Genomic DNA, 17,012 nt, shown 5'->3' on the forward strand with positions numbered 1-17,012 from the left:
AGCTGAAGGTACTTGTAGGTATAGGTTCAAGTCACTAGACACAAATCAACTAACTCCACCGTGGCTTTCATAGTTCAGACTCTGACATGTTCCAAGAGGCATCAGCAAATTCTGGATGGTACCGTATGGACATCACTGGAAATATTCAATGGTTATCTGCAATCATTTTAAATCAAAACAAAAGGTGACAGATTCTTCTCCCCAGGCTGGTATGAGAAGATTTCCCTCTGTCCTCCATGAGGGCTCCGGGGTTTATCCCATCTTTAGAAGCGGATTTGAAACTAGTTTGGAAAAAGACCTTTTTTGCCTTCAAGTGAGATAAACTGTGGTCCTACTACATTTTTGGTAAGGAAAGCAGAAGACATGGTCATAACTGAAGTGTACAGGAAATCCAATTAATCCCAAACTCTTGCTCATGGAACCCCTGGATCCATTTTTCCAGATGTGCCACCCAGGAACTTAAAGTCTTGGTGCAGCAGGTCCAGAGATACAATGGTTGAGATACACTTGATCACCAGCTCATATCTGGATAAGGAATTGGTTAAAAGGGAGACTACAGAGGATCATACTGAAAGGTGAACTGTCAGGCTGGAGGGAGGTTACCAGTGGAGTTCCTCGGGGATCGGTTTTGGGACCAATCTTATTTAATCTTTTTATTACTGACCTCACACAAAAAGTGGGAGTGCGCTAATAAAGTTTGCGGATGAGACAAAGCTGGGAGGTATTGCCAATTTAGAGAGAGACCGGGATATCATACAGGAAGATCTGGATGACCTTGTAAACTGGAGTAATAGTAATAGGATGAAATTTAATAGTGAGAAGTGTAAGGCCATACATTTAGGGATTAATAACAAGATTACCATAACAAGTTTAGTTATAAACTGGGGGACGCATCAATTAGAAGTAACGGAGGAGGAGAAGGACCTTGGAGTATTGGTTGATCACAGGATGACTATGAGCCGCCAATGTGATATGGCCTTGAAAACAGCTAATGCGGTCTTGGGATGCATCAGGCGAGGTATTTCCAGTAGAGATAAGGAGGTTTTAGTACCGTTATACAAGGCACTGGTGAGACCTCATCTGAAATACTGTGTGCAGTTCTGGTCTCCCATGTTTAAGAAGGATGAATTCAAACTGGAACAGGTACAGAGAAGGGCTACTAGGATGATCCGAGGAATGGAAAACCTGTCTTATGAAAGGAGACTCAAGGAGCTTGGCTTGTTTAGCCTAACCAAAAGAAGGCTGAGGGGAGATATCATTGCTCTCTATAAATATATCAGAGGGATAAATACTGAAGAGGGAGAGGAGAGGAATTATTTAAGATCAGTAGCAATGTAGACACAAGAACAAGTGGTTATAAACTGGCCATTGGGAAGTTTAGACTTGAAATTAGACGAAGGTTTCTAACCATCAGAGGAGTGAAGTTTTGGAATAGCCTTCCAAGGGAAGCAGTGGGGGCAAAAGACCTATCTGGCTTCAAGATTAAACTCTATAAGTTTATGGAGGAGATGGTATGGTGGGATAATATGATTGTGGCAATTAACTGATCTTTAACTATTCATGGTAAATAGGCCCAATGGCCTGTGATGGGATGTTAGATGGGGTGGGATCTCAGTTACTACAGAGAATTCTTTCCTGGGTATCTGGCTGGTGAATCTTGACCATATGCTCAGGGTTCAGCTGATTGCCATATTCAGGGTTAGGAAGGAATTTTCCTCCAGGGCAGATTGGAAGAGACCCTGGAGGTTTTTTGCCTTCCTCTGAAGCATAGGGCATGGGTCACTTGCTGGAGGATTCTCTGCTCCTTGAAGTCTTTAAACCATGATTTGAGGACTTCAATAGCTCAGACATAGGTGAGAGGTTTATCACAGGAGTGGGTGAGTGAGATTCTGTGGCCTGCATTGTGCAGGAGGTCAGACTAGATGATCATAGTGGTCCCTTCTGACCTTGATATCTATGAATCTGCTCTTAGAGAGATTCCAACTTCACAGAATTTTTTCTTCTTTGGTGGGAGGTACTTTCCTCGCTACTCAACAATGGATGCAACAAAACTCTTCAAGTCCTTAGCTGAAACTCCTAACATGAAGGACTCTATAGGGTACACAAAGTCTATTAATAGCTTTGAGAAGGATTAGTATGCTCAGGGTAAGCCTTAGTTATTTATTTCAGATCTCTATACAGGGAAAACATCTTTTCTTTCCCTTCCCACTCCTGGAAGGAAAGAGATGTTCTCTCAGAAGAGTTCTAAAAACCCTAGCAATCTTAAGTAAAAGGAAGTTAGGTCATCTGATATCAAGGGCATGGTTCAAAGGACAATAGGGTCGGGGGGTGCGGAAATCAGACATTGGAATCTTCAGAGAAGTCCTATTCTTCATAGTCCCCACCAGCACCCCGAAGTGACTGGGCAAAGAGAACTTTGATCTCATATGAAAATAGTTGTGTCTTCATATGGTGCCAAGACCTATTCTACTGGAATGAGGTACCTAATAGGAAGGCCTGCCAACTTAAGAACATTATTGCCCACTTTCTGGAGAGGTGGCAATAGATGGAGTGGAACAAGCACCAAGAGGAATTCCTGGATGCATTGGAAGATAGTAATGTTTTTGTGTCAGAGGGCCAACCCCTGTTGTATCTGGCTTGAGTGTATCAGGCTCTCTACCAAGAGCTTGAGGGAAGAGAACATGACCTCACTGCTGCTGTGAGTTAAGTTCCTGCTGAACAGATGGAGGAAGCTCTTCCCTCATGCTGAGGAGAAGCTGTCCCAGGCAGAGACCTTGAAACTGCCCTAGGCAACCAACTCAAGATGTGGCTCAGACTTTTCCCTATGGCTGAAATTCTCCTCTTGTCAGTATTCAAGTGGCAACAGTAGGTGAGAGTGTGTATCTGGAGCTTTGGGTTCCTTAATGGGGCTCAGATAGATCAGGTCCTGGGTAGAAGACAAGCAATTTTTTTGACTTGGTCATGTGGCTGAAATTCCAGTTTCTGTTCAATTTACATCCACATTGTCTGAAGGAAAAACACCAAGATTAGTCCATCATCCGAGTAAAGTATGACAACTATACCCTCCTTTAGGAAGGCTGCCACTACTGCCATCCACTTTTGTGAAGAAACAGAGAGATTATAAAACAGATGGGAGGGCACAACACTGCAAAGGAGTTGAGGGAGTAGCATTATGTCTATTTAGGAAATCAGTAAAAAAAACAAACAAAAACAGAAAACTTGTTTCATGGGTATCTGCTTGACAGATTTTAATCAAAGCAATTGGACGCTGAGAGCTGAAGAAATGACAAGTATTTAAGACAGTCCTTGACAGACCCACAGACAGTAGAATAAAGTGTTTTCTTACTCCTTTTTCTTTTATCCTTTATAGACTTAAAGAAACAGGCACCTGCTTTTGTGATTCACTCCAAGCTGCAAAAGTTTGATTTTCATGTCTCTTAGGAAAAAAAAAAATCAGACCTAATAACAAAAAGCACAATTTAATAGGCTTTTCTACCTAACCCTAACATGACATGCAACTAACTCAAGGCATTTTAGATTGCATTACCAGGAAATGCAGAAGTTAACTGTTTGATGCTGAAAAATTAAATGCAAACAAAAACAAATTTGTTAATCCCTGAATCCCACTTTTCACAGGACAATTGCACTGCAGCTGACAAACTCTTTTAAAGTGGCCAAAAAGTATTGTTAAAGAATGCTTGTAAGACTTTTCAACATCACCAAAGACAAGATTATCTTCTATAAACAAGATGATTTTAAGTCAGGTTAAGTAAAGTTAACACAAAAACCGGCAACCTTTTTTCCCTCCCTCTAACCATACAAAAAAAAGTTGTTGTATATTTTTAGGCAAAAATCTCATTTTCTGTATTTAAAAATGGTTTTTAATTGAAGTTTAAAAGTTTGATAGTTTATTGTATTATAAAAATATTGGTTCTTCCATACATAGCCAAATTCTATTGGGCATGACCTTTAAAGCATCTTTAAAGCTTGCTCTGCCCCCTGAGTAAACAAACTTTCAACACTGCTAAAATTGCAAATCTGAAATATTTCCAAGTGTACAGTATATTTTTAAAAATCTATTCACAAGTTTTTGCTTTGGTGAGGTTTGATGTAAAATCCAAACTCATACATTAGGACTCCCACATTGGGACTCGGTAATTTTCTTTTTGCTCCATGAACACAATAAACCAAAGTAAAAAGGTATGGGGAACAGGGAAAGTAGTATAGAGAGTCAGAAGAGAAGTGAAGGAGCCATAAAAGGTAGGCTTTACATTTTCTATTAAATTAGAAACATTACCTTACAGAACATGTCTCGGAGATCATCTTTTGGACTAATCCACGATGCAACAGCATCACAAAAAAATATAAAGTCCTGTAAGATTAAACATTACATAGGTTAGAAACTCCATATTTGCATCATTTTAATTCATAAATTAAGGAAATCACTGATTTCTTAATTTGTAAGTGTTGGCGGAATCTCAACTTCAATCCACACGTTTCTATTATATTTTAGATTTACTTTTAAGTGAGTTTAGTATTTGTATAAGGTGAAGTACGAAAGTCCTTAAGATTGAATGCCTCTAACTGGTAAATTTTTCCCAGATACATTTGCCCAACTAAATGCACTGCACTGGAAAGAACCAAAGAGCAGGGAAATCTTTCAGAGAAAAGAGACTACTGCAAACTTACAGCTATAATACATCTCCCCCTGCTCAAAACACATCCCCCCCTGCTCCCCCCAAGGCTGCAGTACTCCTCTCAGGAGAGCTGGGATAAAGTCAATACAGCCCAAATGAAGTTTTTCTAACCCATTAGTGTCATAATCCATAATCTATTCCCCCAAAAATCCTGCATCCCGGGTTCATCGGCTCTGGTGGGTTATTCCTCTGCCCAACCATTAAACCATACTTCCTTTCATATTAAGTTAAAAATATACACATCTGACATTTCAGGAACATAGGAAGACTCCTATATAAATGTTAAATAAAGAAAACTCCTTTTCTTTCCTTCTCTATTTTTTCCCTTTCACCTCTTTTGAAGCTGTATGTTAACATGAGTCTTCAAAAAATCACAATTAATGAAAGCACAATGGGGGCAAGAGCGATGGAAATATTATGTAGAAAATAAAGCAAAAGTGGAATGAAGTGAAGGAGCCAAAATCCACAGCCAGGCAACTTAGTAAATTTCTATGTCACGCCTCAAATTCCAGATCACTATAGTTATATGATTAGATAACTACCAGCTCCATTTATAATACACAGGGTAAATCAATGTCAGTATAGATAAAAGGTTTCAGAGTAACAGCCGTGTTAGTCTGCATCCGATGAAGTGAGCTGTAGCTCACGAAAGCTCATGCTCAAATAAATTGGTTAGTCTCTAAGGTGCCACAAGTACTCCTTTTCTTTTTGAGTATAGACAAAAGACACAGTGAAATATTAGCATTTTAAAAGTTTAACAATAAAATTTGCCTTTTCTTAGCTTTTTCTTCCAGCTGCTTGTAACAATATTCTCCCAAGTGCCCTTCCCCTTCAATCCCCAAAATTTTACTTCATTGGACTTTAGATTCCATCCAGCTCACATGACTAACAGGCTACAATTACATCATCCAATGTTTTCAAGTTTCCACATTTTTATATTTAATTTACTGTATATCCAACCTTCTATCAGATTTAATGACTAAATGACTAAAACAGATCTTTTTATAAATCTTCTGTAGCAAAAAAGTTAAGTAGGTTCTCTTTCAGAAATGGTTTATGACTAAGGCTACGATTTTATCGTGGATATTTTTAGTAAAAAAGTCAGAGGCAGGTCATGGGCAATAAAAAAAAAATCACGGAACCCGTGACCTGTCCCTGACTGTTACTAAAAACATCCATGACAAAATGGGGAGGGAGGAGGGTTCAGCACCCTGCTGCCATGCCCCCACCCCACAGCGGCTGGGAGCTGCAGGGACCCCATTGTCCAGTGGCTGAGCAGCTCCGCAGTTCCTCTGCCACCAACAGCTGGGAGCTGCAGGGGTGTGGAGTTGCTTTGACTAAAATTTTTCAATTTGTTCTACCAAAAAAGTAATAATGATATTCATGTAGTAAATGCAGTTTATCATGCATCTTTGGCTGCCTCACCTGTACTCTGTCCACTACACCTACTCAACTCAAAGGAGGAATCTAAAATATTGAGATTAAGCAACTTGAACAAGGGTACACAAGAGATCTGTCAGAATCAGACTGCACTCCAGGTCTGACTCTCAGTCTTTTACTCTAACCCACACATTATGCAGCTTCTAAATCAAAGAAACACGAGGATGAAGTGTGATTAAAGAAAAACTGCAGAGTAGTCAAAAGCTATTCTAACACTGCAAATTAAGAGAAATGAACCATTAACAAAATTGATTTTTAATTTGAAGTAGTAATTATAGCATAATCAGCAATGTCAGTTGCTGAGATAATAAAACCATGACAAAACTTAGTAAAAACAAAAATGTTAAAAGAATCAATCAATCACTGTAGTACACCTTTAAGATATGGTAGATAGTGGCAGTCATTTATTAGATACATGTTACTATGTTCTTTATGCCCGTAACAAAATAGAGAAGATCTGAAGTGAATACTGTAGACTCACGCATTATTATAAAATTAAGCATGCCAAACAATCAATCATTCTTAAAGGGAATGAGATGCAAAGATGTGACACCATGCAATTTATGTTAACATTTAATTGGAGTCTGAAGTCACTAGTGCATATTAGACAAGTTACATTTCAAATATATTTTGCATACATATACTATTATACAATTACATTTGTCAACTATCTTTTCAGAATTTGAAGCTGTTTTCAAAAGAAATTAACAATAGACTGAAATGAATGATTGAATGAAAGACTAATGATTTTTGTCAAGACTATACAGTTTCAGGATGTACAGACTAACAATAAAACACATATTTTTGAATAGTTACATATACATTCATTATTTTTCCAATTGTACAAAGAACATTGTGTGTGAGGGAGTCAGTGTGAAATAAGTTTACATCTTTTGAAAATTTAAGATATGGTTTGTACACTTTGAAGTGTGATGTTGAGATTTAGAAAGAAAATACTATATTTTTAATTGACATGAACACTGCTGTGATATGATACAACCACTTTGTCAACATATTTTTACTTTTTGGCAAGGAGTGCAATAAAATATCTAAAATTAACTGTGTGTGTCTTCAAAATTTCCATTTCAATTATAGTAACCACAGGAGGAAAAAAGCCAAACTGAGTCAGATCCTCAGCTGATGTAAATGGTTTAATCCTCTTGAAATCAATGGATACACCCCACTTTACATCAGCTATTGTTCTTTGAAAGTTACTACCAATTGCAGAAAGGAACCAATATGTACTTAACTTCTTTTACAGCATTCAAATTAAGCTTTTTTTTTTTTTTTTGAACTGTTATTCCTACTCAATTTTAGGATGAGCATGTCAGAACAAAAATCAAATGCCTGTGCAAATATCTTACTTGGACTACTCCACTAGGGTTGACTGTGATCATGGTACAAATCCCACGGAAAGCAGAATCCTTTTCCTCATTGTCCCTTATGTTCCGCAGAGAGGTACACCTAGTAAATTGGAAAACCAGGCTATTAGGCAACAGAATCAGTTTTTATTTAGTTTAATTAACTAGTTTGACAGTATTTGATGGAGTAAGAGTCACATTGAGGAGAAATTCCTAGAATAGTTTTCAAAACACTTCAAATAAAGATTTCAGAGTTTCTTTTCATGTGTAGTTTATTTGCATTTAACTTCAGAAGTTAGATATAATGAAACTTCTACATTTTGAAGAATTCTGAATTTTAAATCTGCTTATACCTAATGCTGTATCATGTACAATTATGATTTCTAAAAAGTGACATGTATTCCATTAAATACCACTAAAATGTTTATCCGCAGTACTGGTAAGAGCTATCATTATTAGAAGAACATAGACTATACTGCCACAGTTTGAAGTAGATCAGATACCACTTACAGAACAGTTATTTAACTTTTACAGAAGCAAGCAAACTATTCCATATGTAACAAATCTATAAACATGTATTCCTTACAGCAATTCAAGTCTCAGACTGAATTTTTTTAAAGTAATGTAATGCAGTTTAACTTTTACAGTACTTGCATGCATCATATTATCATTCTGATGGATTTTAAAATGCTCTTTCATAATCAGGCTTATTAACACAGCAAGCATGTGACAATCTTATCCCATGCATCAATTAGTCGTTAGCCACAACATAAAATGTACATGACGGTGCTACTAAAAACTCACAAACCTGATAGGACAAGATTAGTCACATGGTTGGCAATGATTAAGGATTGTGATTTTGTAACCAACTGAAAATATATCTAAAAGTGAGATAGAGAGAAGAAAGAAAGAAAGAAAGAAAGTGAAGAAAAATGAATTAAAAAAAAAGATTGAATAATACACACCAGGGTCTTATAAACTGCTGTAGCATGGGGGCCACCTCTTGAGGACAAACGTAACCAAGACGACCAATTGTTATTGCTAAGGTAACGCAATCACGGTTATACACCACCAAACGCCAACCAAGACATGAGCAAATGAGGGGGAAGGAGAAAAAATAAAGAAAAAACAACAAATAACTCAGAAACAGAAACCAACAGAATCTGTGTATGATAATAAACATAAGATTTCACTAGTGCTGTTTATTACCACCCCCTAAAATAAAGGGCAGCAACATATATGGTATACTCTTGGGGATTAAAAGAAAAAAGAAAAAAAAAAGGAATTAAGTAAATGAGAGAACACCAAAAACACAATTTAAATTCCAAAGGCTATTTGAACAGAGCTATTGACTTTGCCCTCTTCAGATTTATCTCTGCAATCTTGTTACTTAGAAGTCAGTGATAAACTAGCTACTCACATGTATTATTTCTAATGTTCTTGGTACAAAGACACTAAGCATTTTCAGTTTATATCATCAGCGGAATATACTATAAGTAATTTAAGAGAGTTACTTTGTTTTAAGCTTGCACTTTTTTGAATTTCAAAATTAAAGTTTGCATTAGATTACAATGTTAAAATTAAACCCAAAGAATGTGGTTATTTGAATATGCTCTTTCATCTACAACTAAAATATTAATATACAAGTACTTTTCTTGCTAAGGACTTCATATATCCAATTTCTTCATGATTTTTAGCAACATTTTTTTTCTAAATTAACTCTCAGCAGGTAAATAGCTCATTAATAGCTATAGAATTTATCATAGTGAAATAGGCTCCTTAAATCACATCTACTGAACACAATAGAATTTCTCTTGGGAGAATCGGACTTCTGGCACAAAAGGTGTTAGCACAAAAAAGTTTATTCCATTTGTGTATCTGACTAAATAAATAGCTTACTGCTTTTATTGTAAGGGGCAGACTGAAAAGTAAGGTGCTCACACAAGAATGATTTATTGGTGTTCACTCAACTCACAGAAGATTAATCTTTCAGAAAAAGGAGAGGGTGGGGAATAATGTTTAAAGATTACTTGAAGCAAACTACATGAATAATACTAAAATCCAGCAGATTCATATGAAGCAGAGAAAGGAAACCTATGTTCAAGAGACATACTATGCAACACTCTAACTAAAACAGGCATTTGTGAGCACTCCCATGAAACATGCAATAAAGCAGATGATGCTCTCTCCAGTCAAGTTTGGTGTAGGATATGCAAGCTTTCTGAAATTCACTTTGGTCAGATGCCCAAATTATATTAAAGCATAATGGTCACATAATACTTCTGTTTTCCGTATCTGCAATATCCATGGCATGCAAATTTTTCAGCTGAATTAATTATAAGAGCAGCCTCACAACAGTGCCAATTTTAATATACTTACATAACATTAGCAGCATTTTTATATCAGGAAGACAGGCAGTTAAATGTTTATATTACAAGATTTTTTTTTTAAAGCCACATTTGATAAACTCCACTCATCTTCCACATTGCAGAAGCCAATACAAGGAGAAGTATTTTTTGTGGAGGCTGAAGATTGTGCCACCTATCCACTTCCTATGCAATGATTTTTTTTTACTGAGCGTGTCTTAATTATATTGTTCCAGGAGAAAAAGTTGGACAAAAATGACAGTAAGACAATACACATCAGGAAAATGTAAATATTTTGGTAGCTTCTTGCTTGCTGTGCTAAATATTAGGGTAAACAGAAAAAATATTCTAGAACACGTAGTATATAGGGTGATATCCTACAACAAACTTCTTGTAAGTACACCACATTCAACATTTATTTGCAGTTACATATCTACATTTACGTTAACTATTAAAGAGTAAACAAAAATTCAGTGTTTGGATGCTTCTATAGTATCTGCAACGGTAATACAAGCAAGCACTTTTGAGCACTGGACGCATGTCAGTTACTATATCCATTAAGGAGAAGAAGAAAAACCAGAATTCACTTGTCAATATTACCATTTGGCAGTTTAATTAACATAGCTGCTCAAAAATGGTCTCTTAAATAAAAACAGTATCTATAACATGCCAAACAACCAGCTAATTCTTCTTAAAGTTCACCTTCCACACTAATTTTGAAAACACTACATTTTTAACATTTAGTTTCACAAAATACTGGAGAGGACATACACAAACTAAAACACTTCCAAATTCTCTTTTTAACCTCTCATGGTACAGTGCAGTCCTGTTCTTGTGACATCAATGCCAATGACATCAGCATGTGATGTTTGTTTAAGAAGGTTACTCACCCTGTATAGCAACTAGTTCAAGGTGTGTCCCCCAATGGGTACTCCACTTCAGGTGTGCATGCACCTCACGTGCCTTTGATAGATTTTCATTAGCAGTGTCAATCTGACCAGCACATACACTGCACCAAGGCTACGTCAAACTGAGCAGGCAAAACACCCTTAATTCCTTTTCCACCACTGAGTCTCAGGAGAAACTGAAGCAGAGGGGAAGGACGATGGGTAGTGCAGCACCCAGAGGGCGACAAATCTCTAAAAGCTACAGTTATCCACAGGATGAGTAATCACTTTCTTCTTGAGTAGTGTCCCAGGGATACTCCTATACATTGTGTATTCTGAACAGGAGTCGGTGTGGATTTTCCCATGTGCAATTGGTGACCCAAAGTCCAAGAACAGAGAAAGTGTTTTCCAGGGGGCTGACAACACTTCCTGGTACGACCGTCCCTTGAGCAACTAGTCAATGAGGTACAGAAATACTATGATTGCCTCATGATGCAAGCAGGCAGTCACCACCGGGAGAACTTTTGAAAACACTCTGAGCCGAGGAGAGAACGAACAGGAGCACCTGTACTTAAAATGATCCCAGCTTATAACAAAATGCAGGAACCTTCCGTTAGATGGGCGTATTGCTATATTGAAACATGCAACTGAAGGACGAGGGCCAAAAACCAATCCCCTGAATCAAAAGAAGGAGTTACAGCTGCCAGAGTCATCATCCTGAACTTCTAAGACTCCTAAACAAATTTGTGAGGTCTCAGATCTAAGATTGGCCTCTGTCCTCCTATTTTCTTTGCACAAGGAAGTACATTGAATACAAGTCCCTTCCCCAAAGCTGAGGAGGGACTGTCTTTCTCGCTCCTAAACGAAGAAGGAAGTTTAATCTCTTGTCTTAGTAAGAACGGATGAGAGGGGTCCCTGAAGAGGAGAGATAAACAAAATAAGGATGGTGTAGAGCCCGATATTACTTTCAGCTCCCATTTGTCCAAGGTGATATGCTCTCCTCCTGGTCAGAACTGGGGGTTAGTAGACAAATCATTGCAGCTGACAGGCTAAAGAGAAGGGGGAGTCCGAACCCTCAATCATCCCCACAAAACTGACACTTTAATGAAGAAGTCTTTGGCGAACTTGGGTTAGGTGGGTTAGAGGATCTTTTTCTCTGGAACCTACGTGTGTGTAGGTGGTTCCATCAGTCTCTGAAAACCAGAGAATTGCATTGGGTGGGATGTCTGAGCGATTTGCCATCTACTGAATTTTCTATTGTTCGCAGGAGTGTAGCTGCCCAATGAAAGTAATGCGGCCCTGGAGTCTTTAAGAACATGCCACAACTCATCAGTATTCTCTGTGAACAACTTCAGACCATTAAACAGGAAATCCTCTACCATATTCTGGACTTCTCTGGAGGAAACCAGAGCACTGTAGCCAGGATTCCCTGCATATCACCACTGCGACGGAGATGGAATGGGCTATGATATCTGCAGCATCAAGAGCCACCTCAAGAGATGTCATGGCCAGTAATTATCCTTTAGCAATGGTAGGCTGAAATTGTTCCCTTTAATCCGAAGGAAGGTGTCAACGAATAAGGAATAAAGGAACTAAATTTTGCATAATTTGTGAAGTTGCACTTGGCCATCAATACCATATATTTCGCAGTGCAGAACTGTAGGGTTGCCAATGGGTAAAATTTTCTCCCCAGAAGATCCAGTTCCTTCTGGTCTGTCATATGTGGTGGATTTATACCAGTGTTGTTTGCCTCGTTTGATCATCATTTCAACCATCAGAGAGCTAGGTGGAGGATGAGAAACTAGGCACTCAGAGATCTTGGTAGGAAAAACACTTTTTAAATTGTCTCCCTTACACGTGCGTGTTACTCTAGCAAATGTTTGCCAAATGGTATTTTCAGGTTCCACCAGAGCCTTGTTGATAGGAAGGGCCACTCTGGCTGATGTCACAGAATGAAGAATATCCAACAGCTTGTGTTGGGATTCTTTGACTTCCTCAAGAGGTATCTGTAGGGAGTCTGCCACCTGTTTAATGAGGTCTTGAAACTGCAAAAAATCATTGGCAATAGATGGAGGAGGAGGCATTATCACCTCAGCCTGTGTAGATGAGATGGCAGCCTTTATCAGCCCTTCTCTTCATCCTCAAACATTTCCTCCTGTTGTTGGGGGGGGGAGACGTTTGAGTCTCCCTATCATCCCGAGAGGAGAGGGGCTCTGGAGACTTGCCAGCGAAAAAATGCCCAGGGACGAATATGGCCATTGAGGACCATAAAGGGGAGGGGGCTGCATCCAGAGTTGCTCCCACCAGGAGTGATGAGGTTTCCAGATATCTTCCCTGTCTCTTTGAGAAAGGGGGGTTTGTATATTGGTACATAGGAGAACACCGAACAGAGATCGATGATACACAAAGGAGATCTCCATTATCATCCTCTTCTTCCTCTAATCGGACAGCTCTGACTCAAGAGAGGTGACAATACTGGGGAATGTATAAAGATTCAGAGACAGAGGTTTTCAGTAGAGAGATGCTCAGTACCTGTCACCAACAGACACACTGGTTCAAGCAGTCACCAATAAATCCTTCAGCTACCTAAAGTCTTCCAGTATTTAGTTGTGGTACCGACAGACCAGTACGCCTATCCCTGCAGAAGGGTACCAATGGTTTTGCGTGCTTCACAGGTAGCGCTGCTGTAGATGGAGGTTAAGTCTTAAAGGGTACCAAAGAGCTCGATAAGAGTACCGGGAGAGGTGTTAAGTCCAATAGTACTGATCTTCTGTGTTTGCTCTGACCATCTCCACTAGACAATACTAGCTCCTTCTCAGAGCCATGTTTACTCTTAAAGAGTTGCAGGATTTTCCCACTTTGCTGGTACCAGCAGAGCCTTTTGCCACTACGGTACCAAGCATGGCTGCTGACCTGGTCGGAGAGTGAGCTCTTTCTGAGATGGATACCTTAGGAGGGGAATTAGAGCTCCCCTTCTTAAGATCTTTAGAGGAGATCCTCAAGGCTTTCCCCTTTGTAAGAGAGTATTGTGCTGAGGTCAAAGGGCTGCTAGAGACCCCAGGGACTGATGTACAAAGGAGTTCTCCTGACCTGGCTCCAAACCCAGGTGAAGGGAGCACTCCATCATTAACACTCACAACTTGATTTCCCAGTTCTCCTATGTCCCATAGCTAAACAGGAGTTACACTTCTGTGGGATTCGACTCTCTCCCAGGCAGTGAATGCAGTTAGACTGTCTATCGCTGACTGGGATAGCCTCTCTACACATGAGGCAACGCTTCATGGATTTCCCCAGAGGAAATAAAACAAATCTTAAAATAACCACTAATTAATTATTACTACTAACAACAAACTAAGCTAAATAAACTAAGTACAAAAAACTCAGCAAGTGGCCAAGGCACACAAAATACAGACATAATAAACTCCATCTCAAGCCAATGTGGTTGAGAAGAAACCGAGGGCAGTTCTCCTGCACAACCTGATGTAGCCTCGGTGCTGGGCATGAGGATAGCAGCAGCATATACGCAGACCGAACAACACTACTAGTGAAAATCTCGGATCGAAGGCATGTGGGGCACATGCACACCAGAAGTGGAGTACATATAGGGACACTACTCAAAGAACTCTGTTTCCTCACCAAAAGGAAAATGAGTAACTGCAAAAATCTGAGAGGACACTCAATTACTAAGAAAATGCCAAGAAAAGGTCAATGTACTAAAATGAAACTCACTAAATCATAATTAAGCTTTTCTAGAGTATGGAAGGTGCTCTTTATACCAGAACATGCTCTCTAAAAATGCAAAAGAAACAAGCCTCAGGAGTGCATGTTTAATGAGACACTTTCTAGCAACTCCCAATATGAAGGCACTGTCATTGGCCAGAATATAAAATGTGCATGCCATCATTGAAGTAGTTTTCATAATTTGTAATAAAAAGTTAGGCACTACAAACTATATATACACTTTTTATTTTTACACTTTAATTTGATTGTAGTAACGTTACCACTATAGATCAAAATTTTTTAGTGCAATTACTACAAACTGATTTCTCTCTAATGTTTGGTGCACCCACTGGATTTTTATGGTTTTTGTTAATTCCAAATCTTCATTTTCCTCTGCTGTTTTCACATATGCCAATTATGTTTTCAAACTTTTCCAAGTCAGACATATATATGCATGAATCTACATATAAATATGCATCTAAACTAGTGTAAAAGAAAGACCTGAAAGAATTGGAGGTTAACAAAGCTATTAATTTTATAAAATAGGTTTAAAAAGCAACAACCTAAATATAGGACAGTTGGTTCACTGCAGCACTGAGACTTGTAAAAACTTCTGCAAAACAGAGCTGCTTTTGCTTATAAATGTTGTAAATATATCAGTTCTGGTTTGGTTTCCCTAAGCAATTTTTAAAGGCTATGGGTGATTTTTGATCTCAGAGACAACTGCATAATTCCTTTCACCACAAACATTTCAGTTTTTGGGTACCTGTGTTCTCTAACAACGTCTTTGGTGTGTTGGGTCTGTTAATGATTTCTACAAGCTGGTGCAACACCATAGGAATATAAGGCTGCATGTCTATACCTAAAATAGCCAAAACACAAAAATTCAGAAGAAAATGACTATTAAAATAATCAAAATAGATCCATGTGTATAGCACTTTAGACTAACACGCAGAATCAAAATTTTCATTTGCCATTTAACCGAACAAAAATACATAAACCTTTAAACATTTTACAAAAAAAAACAAACAAAAAAATCAATTCTTACCCATTTGAATGGAGATTTCTCCAATTGCCCATGTAGCATTGTTGCACACAGAAATGAACTCAGGATTTAGGTTGGTTCCCAAAATCGGCATGAAATCAGCTAGAAAGAACAACATTTTTAAACTGACTGTGTACAGTAAAGATTTTTTTTTTCCACTACTAGAAGTTCTCAGTATACAATGTTTCATAACCTAAAAATATGTAAACGCATGGAATGCCTCATGTAGAACAGACAAGAGTTAATTGTAAAACTGTTGCTCCTAATTCCTCAAATAAGCGTGTCATGAAGGCACACGTCATTGAGCTGATAAAACATCTGACAAGAATGAATTCAAATTTTAGAATCCCCAAGTCAGTCCAGTAATTGTTTGGAGGAAAGTTACAGGCCTCTCTGGCATATGCCTCTGCCAAAGGGATCAGCAAGTGCTATAAAAACCTACAATGGATACTATAACCCTTCTGCTGAAATAAAGACAATAAGCTCTTGGCTAAGCTTTTCACATTTTCAACTATTATGTGCAGATGTTTGCAATGAAAACAACATACTCCTAAAACAAGCAGTATAGGTTGTAAATCAGGGGTAACATTTTATCAGCTTTCCCATTTTCAGCAGAAAGTAGCTACGTTAGTTACAAAACAGTCTGAATACACCAGACCAAAGATGACCATGGTATAAAATCAGTCTGGAGAAACTCACTCTTGAACAGTTTAAATTTAAAGAAAAAAGCAAAATGCAGTGTGTCTTTATAAAGTGTGATCTAAATAGATTATGTCCACACATTGTTGCTGGTTCAGGGTGATGAAAACGGAACTTTGCACCAGCCTGGCCCAGTGGGCTTAATTTACTCAGAAGCAGGGATAGTCCATTATTTTTTGTCCAGGTACAGACTCCAGAGAAAATAATAAAAAATGTTAAGTTTAAAAAAAAAAAAAAAAAAAAAAAAGATTTTGGGGTCTGTTCAAAAGTGCCTGGCAGTTAGGATTTGGCCCACGGTCTGCCTATTGACTACCTCTGACTCAAAGGATGGTTGGTACTGCCACATCTCTTCCTCATCAAGGTTTCTGCTGTGGGATGGCAGCTTTCAAGTCTGCTATCAGGCCTCCATTGGAGCCTTTGAAGCGACTGCTACCTATGAGATACTTTGAACTAGGACATCTACTCCTACCCTTAACAGCACACACTTCCTAGTGAGAGGAACTGACTATGAGGTAGCTGTTTGGAAACTGATACTGCCCATTTCCCCACAACACGCAGACCTTCCACCACCAGGAGAATCAATCCGGTCCATGGTGAAGATACCACCATTTTTTTCTTCACCTATCAACATGTGAAATAAGTAAGGCTGTCGATTAATCACACTGTTAAATAACAGAATACCAATTGAAATTTATTAAATGTTTGGATGTTTTTCTACATTTTCAAATATATTGATTTATATTACAACAGAATAAAAAGCGTGCTCACTTTATATTTATTTTTATTACAAATACTTA

General features: G+C 38.3%; 1 protein-coding gene across 9 annotated transcripts in view; it reads right to left on the reverse strand.

Moving 5' to 3' along the window:
• Positions 1-17,012, reverse strand: part of TNPO1 (transportin 1) — a 164,362-nt gene that overhangs the window by 13,825 nt on the left and 133,525 nt on the right. For 8 of the 9 annotated variants that reach the window (XM_037903052.2, XM_037903057.2, XM_037903053.2 and 5 more), the window contains 5 exons: positions 15,520-15,618; positions 15,238-15,333; positions 8,464-8,539; positions 7,502-7,601; positions 4,298-4,372 (listed from right to left, as the gene is read on the reverse strand). In XM_037903052.2, the coding sequence (XP_037758980.1) occupies positions 4,298-4,372; positions 7,502-7,601; positions 8,464-8,539; positions 15,238-15,333; positions 15,520-15,618 (446 nt within the window). Of the gene's footprint in view, positions 1-4,297; positions 4,373-7,501; positions 7,602-8,463; positions 8,540-15,237; positions 15,334-15,519; positions 15,619-17,012 lie in introns of those variants that run through there. The other variant, XR_006290790.1, reaches the window with a different exon arrangement.

The sequence above is a fragment of the Chelonia mydas genome, chromosome 5 (genome assembly GCF_015237465.2).
Source record: "Chelonia mydas isolate rCheMyd1 chromosome 5, rCheMyd1.pri.v2, whole genome shotgun sequence".
NCBI classification, from domain to species: Eukaryota; Metazoa; Chordata; order Testudines; family Cheloniidae; genus Chelonia; species Chelonia mydas.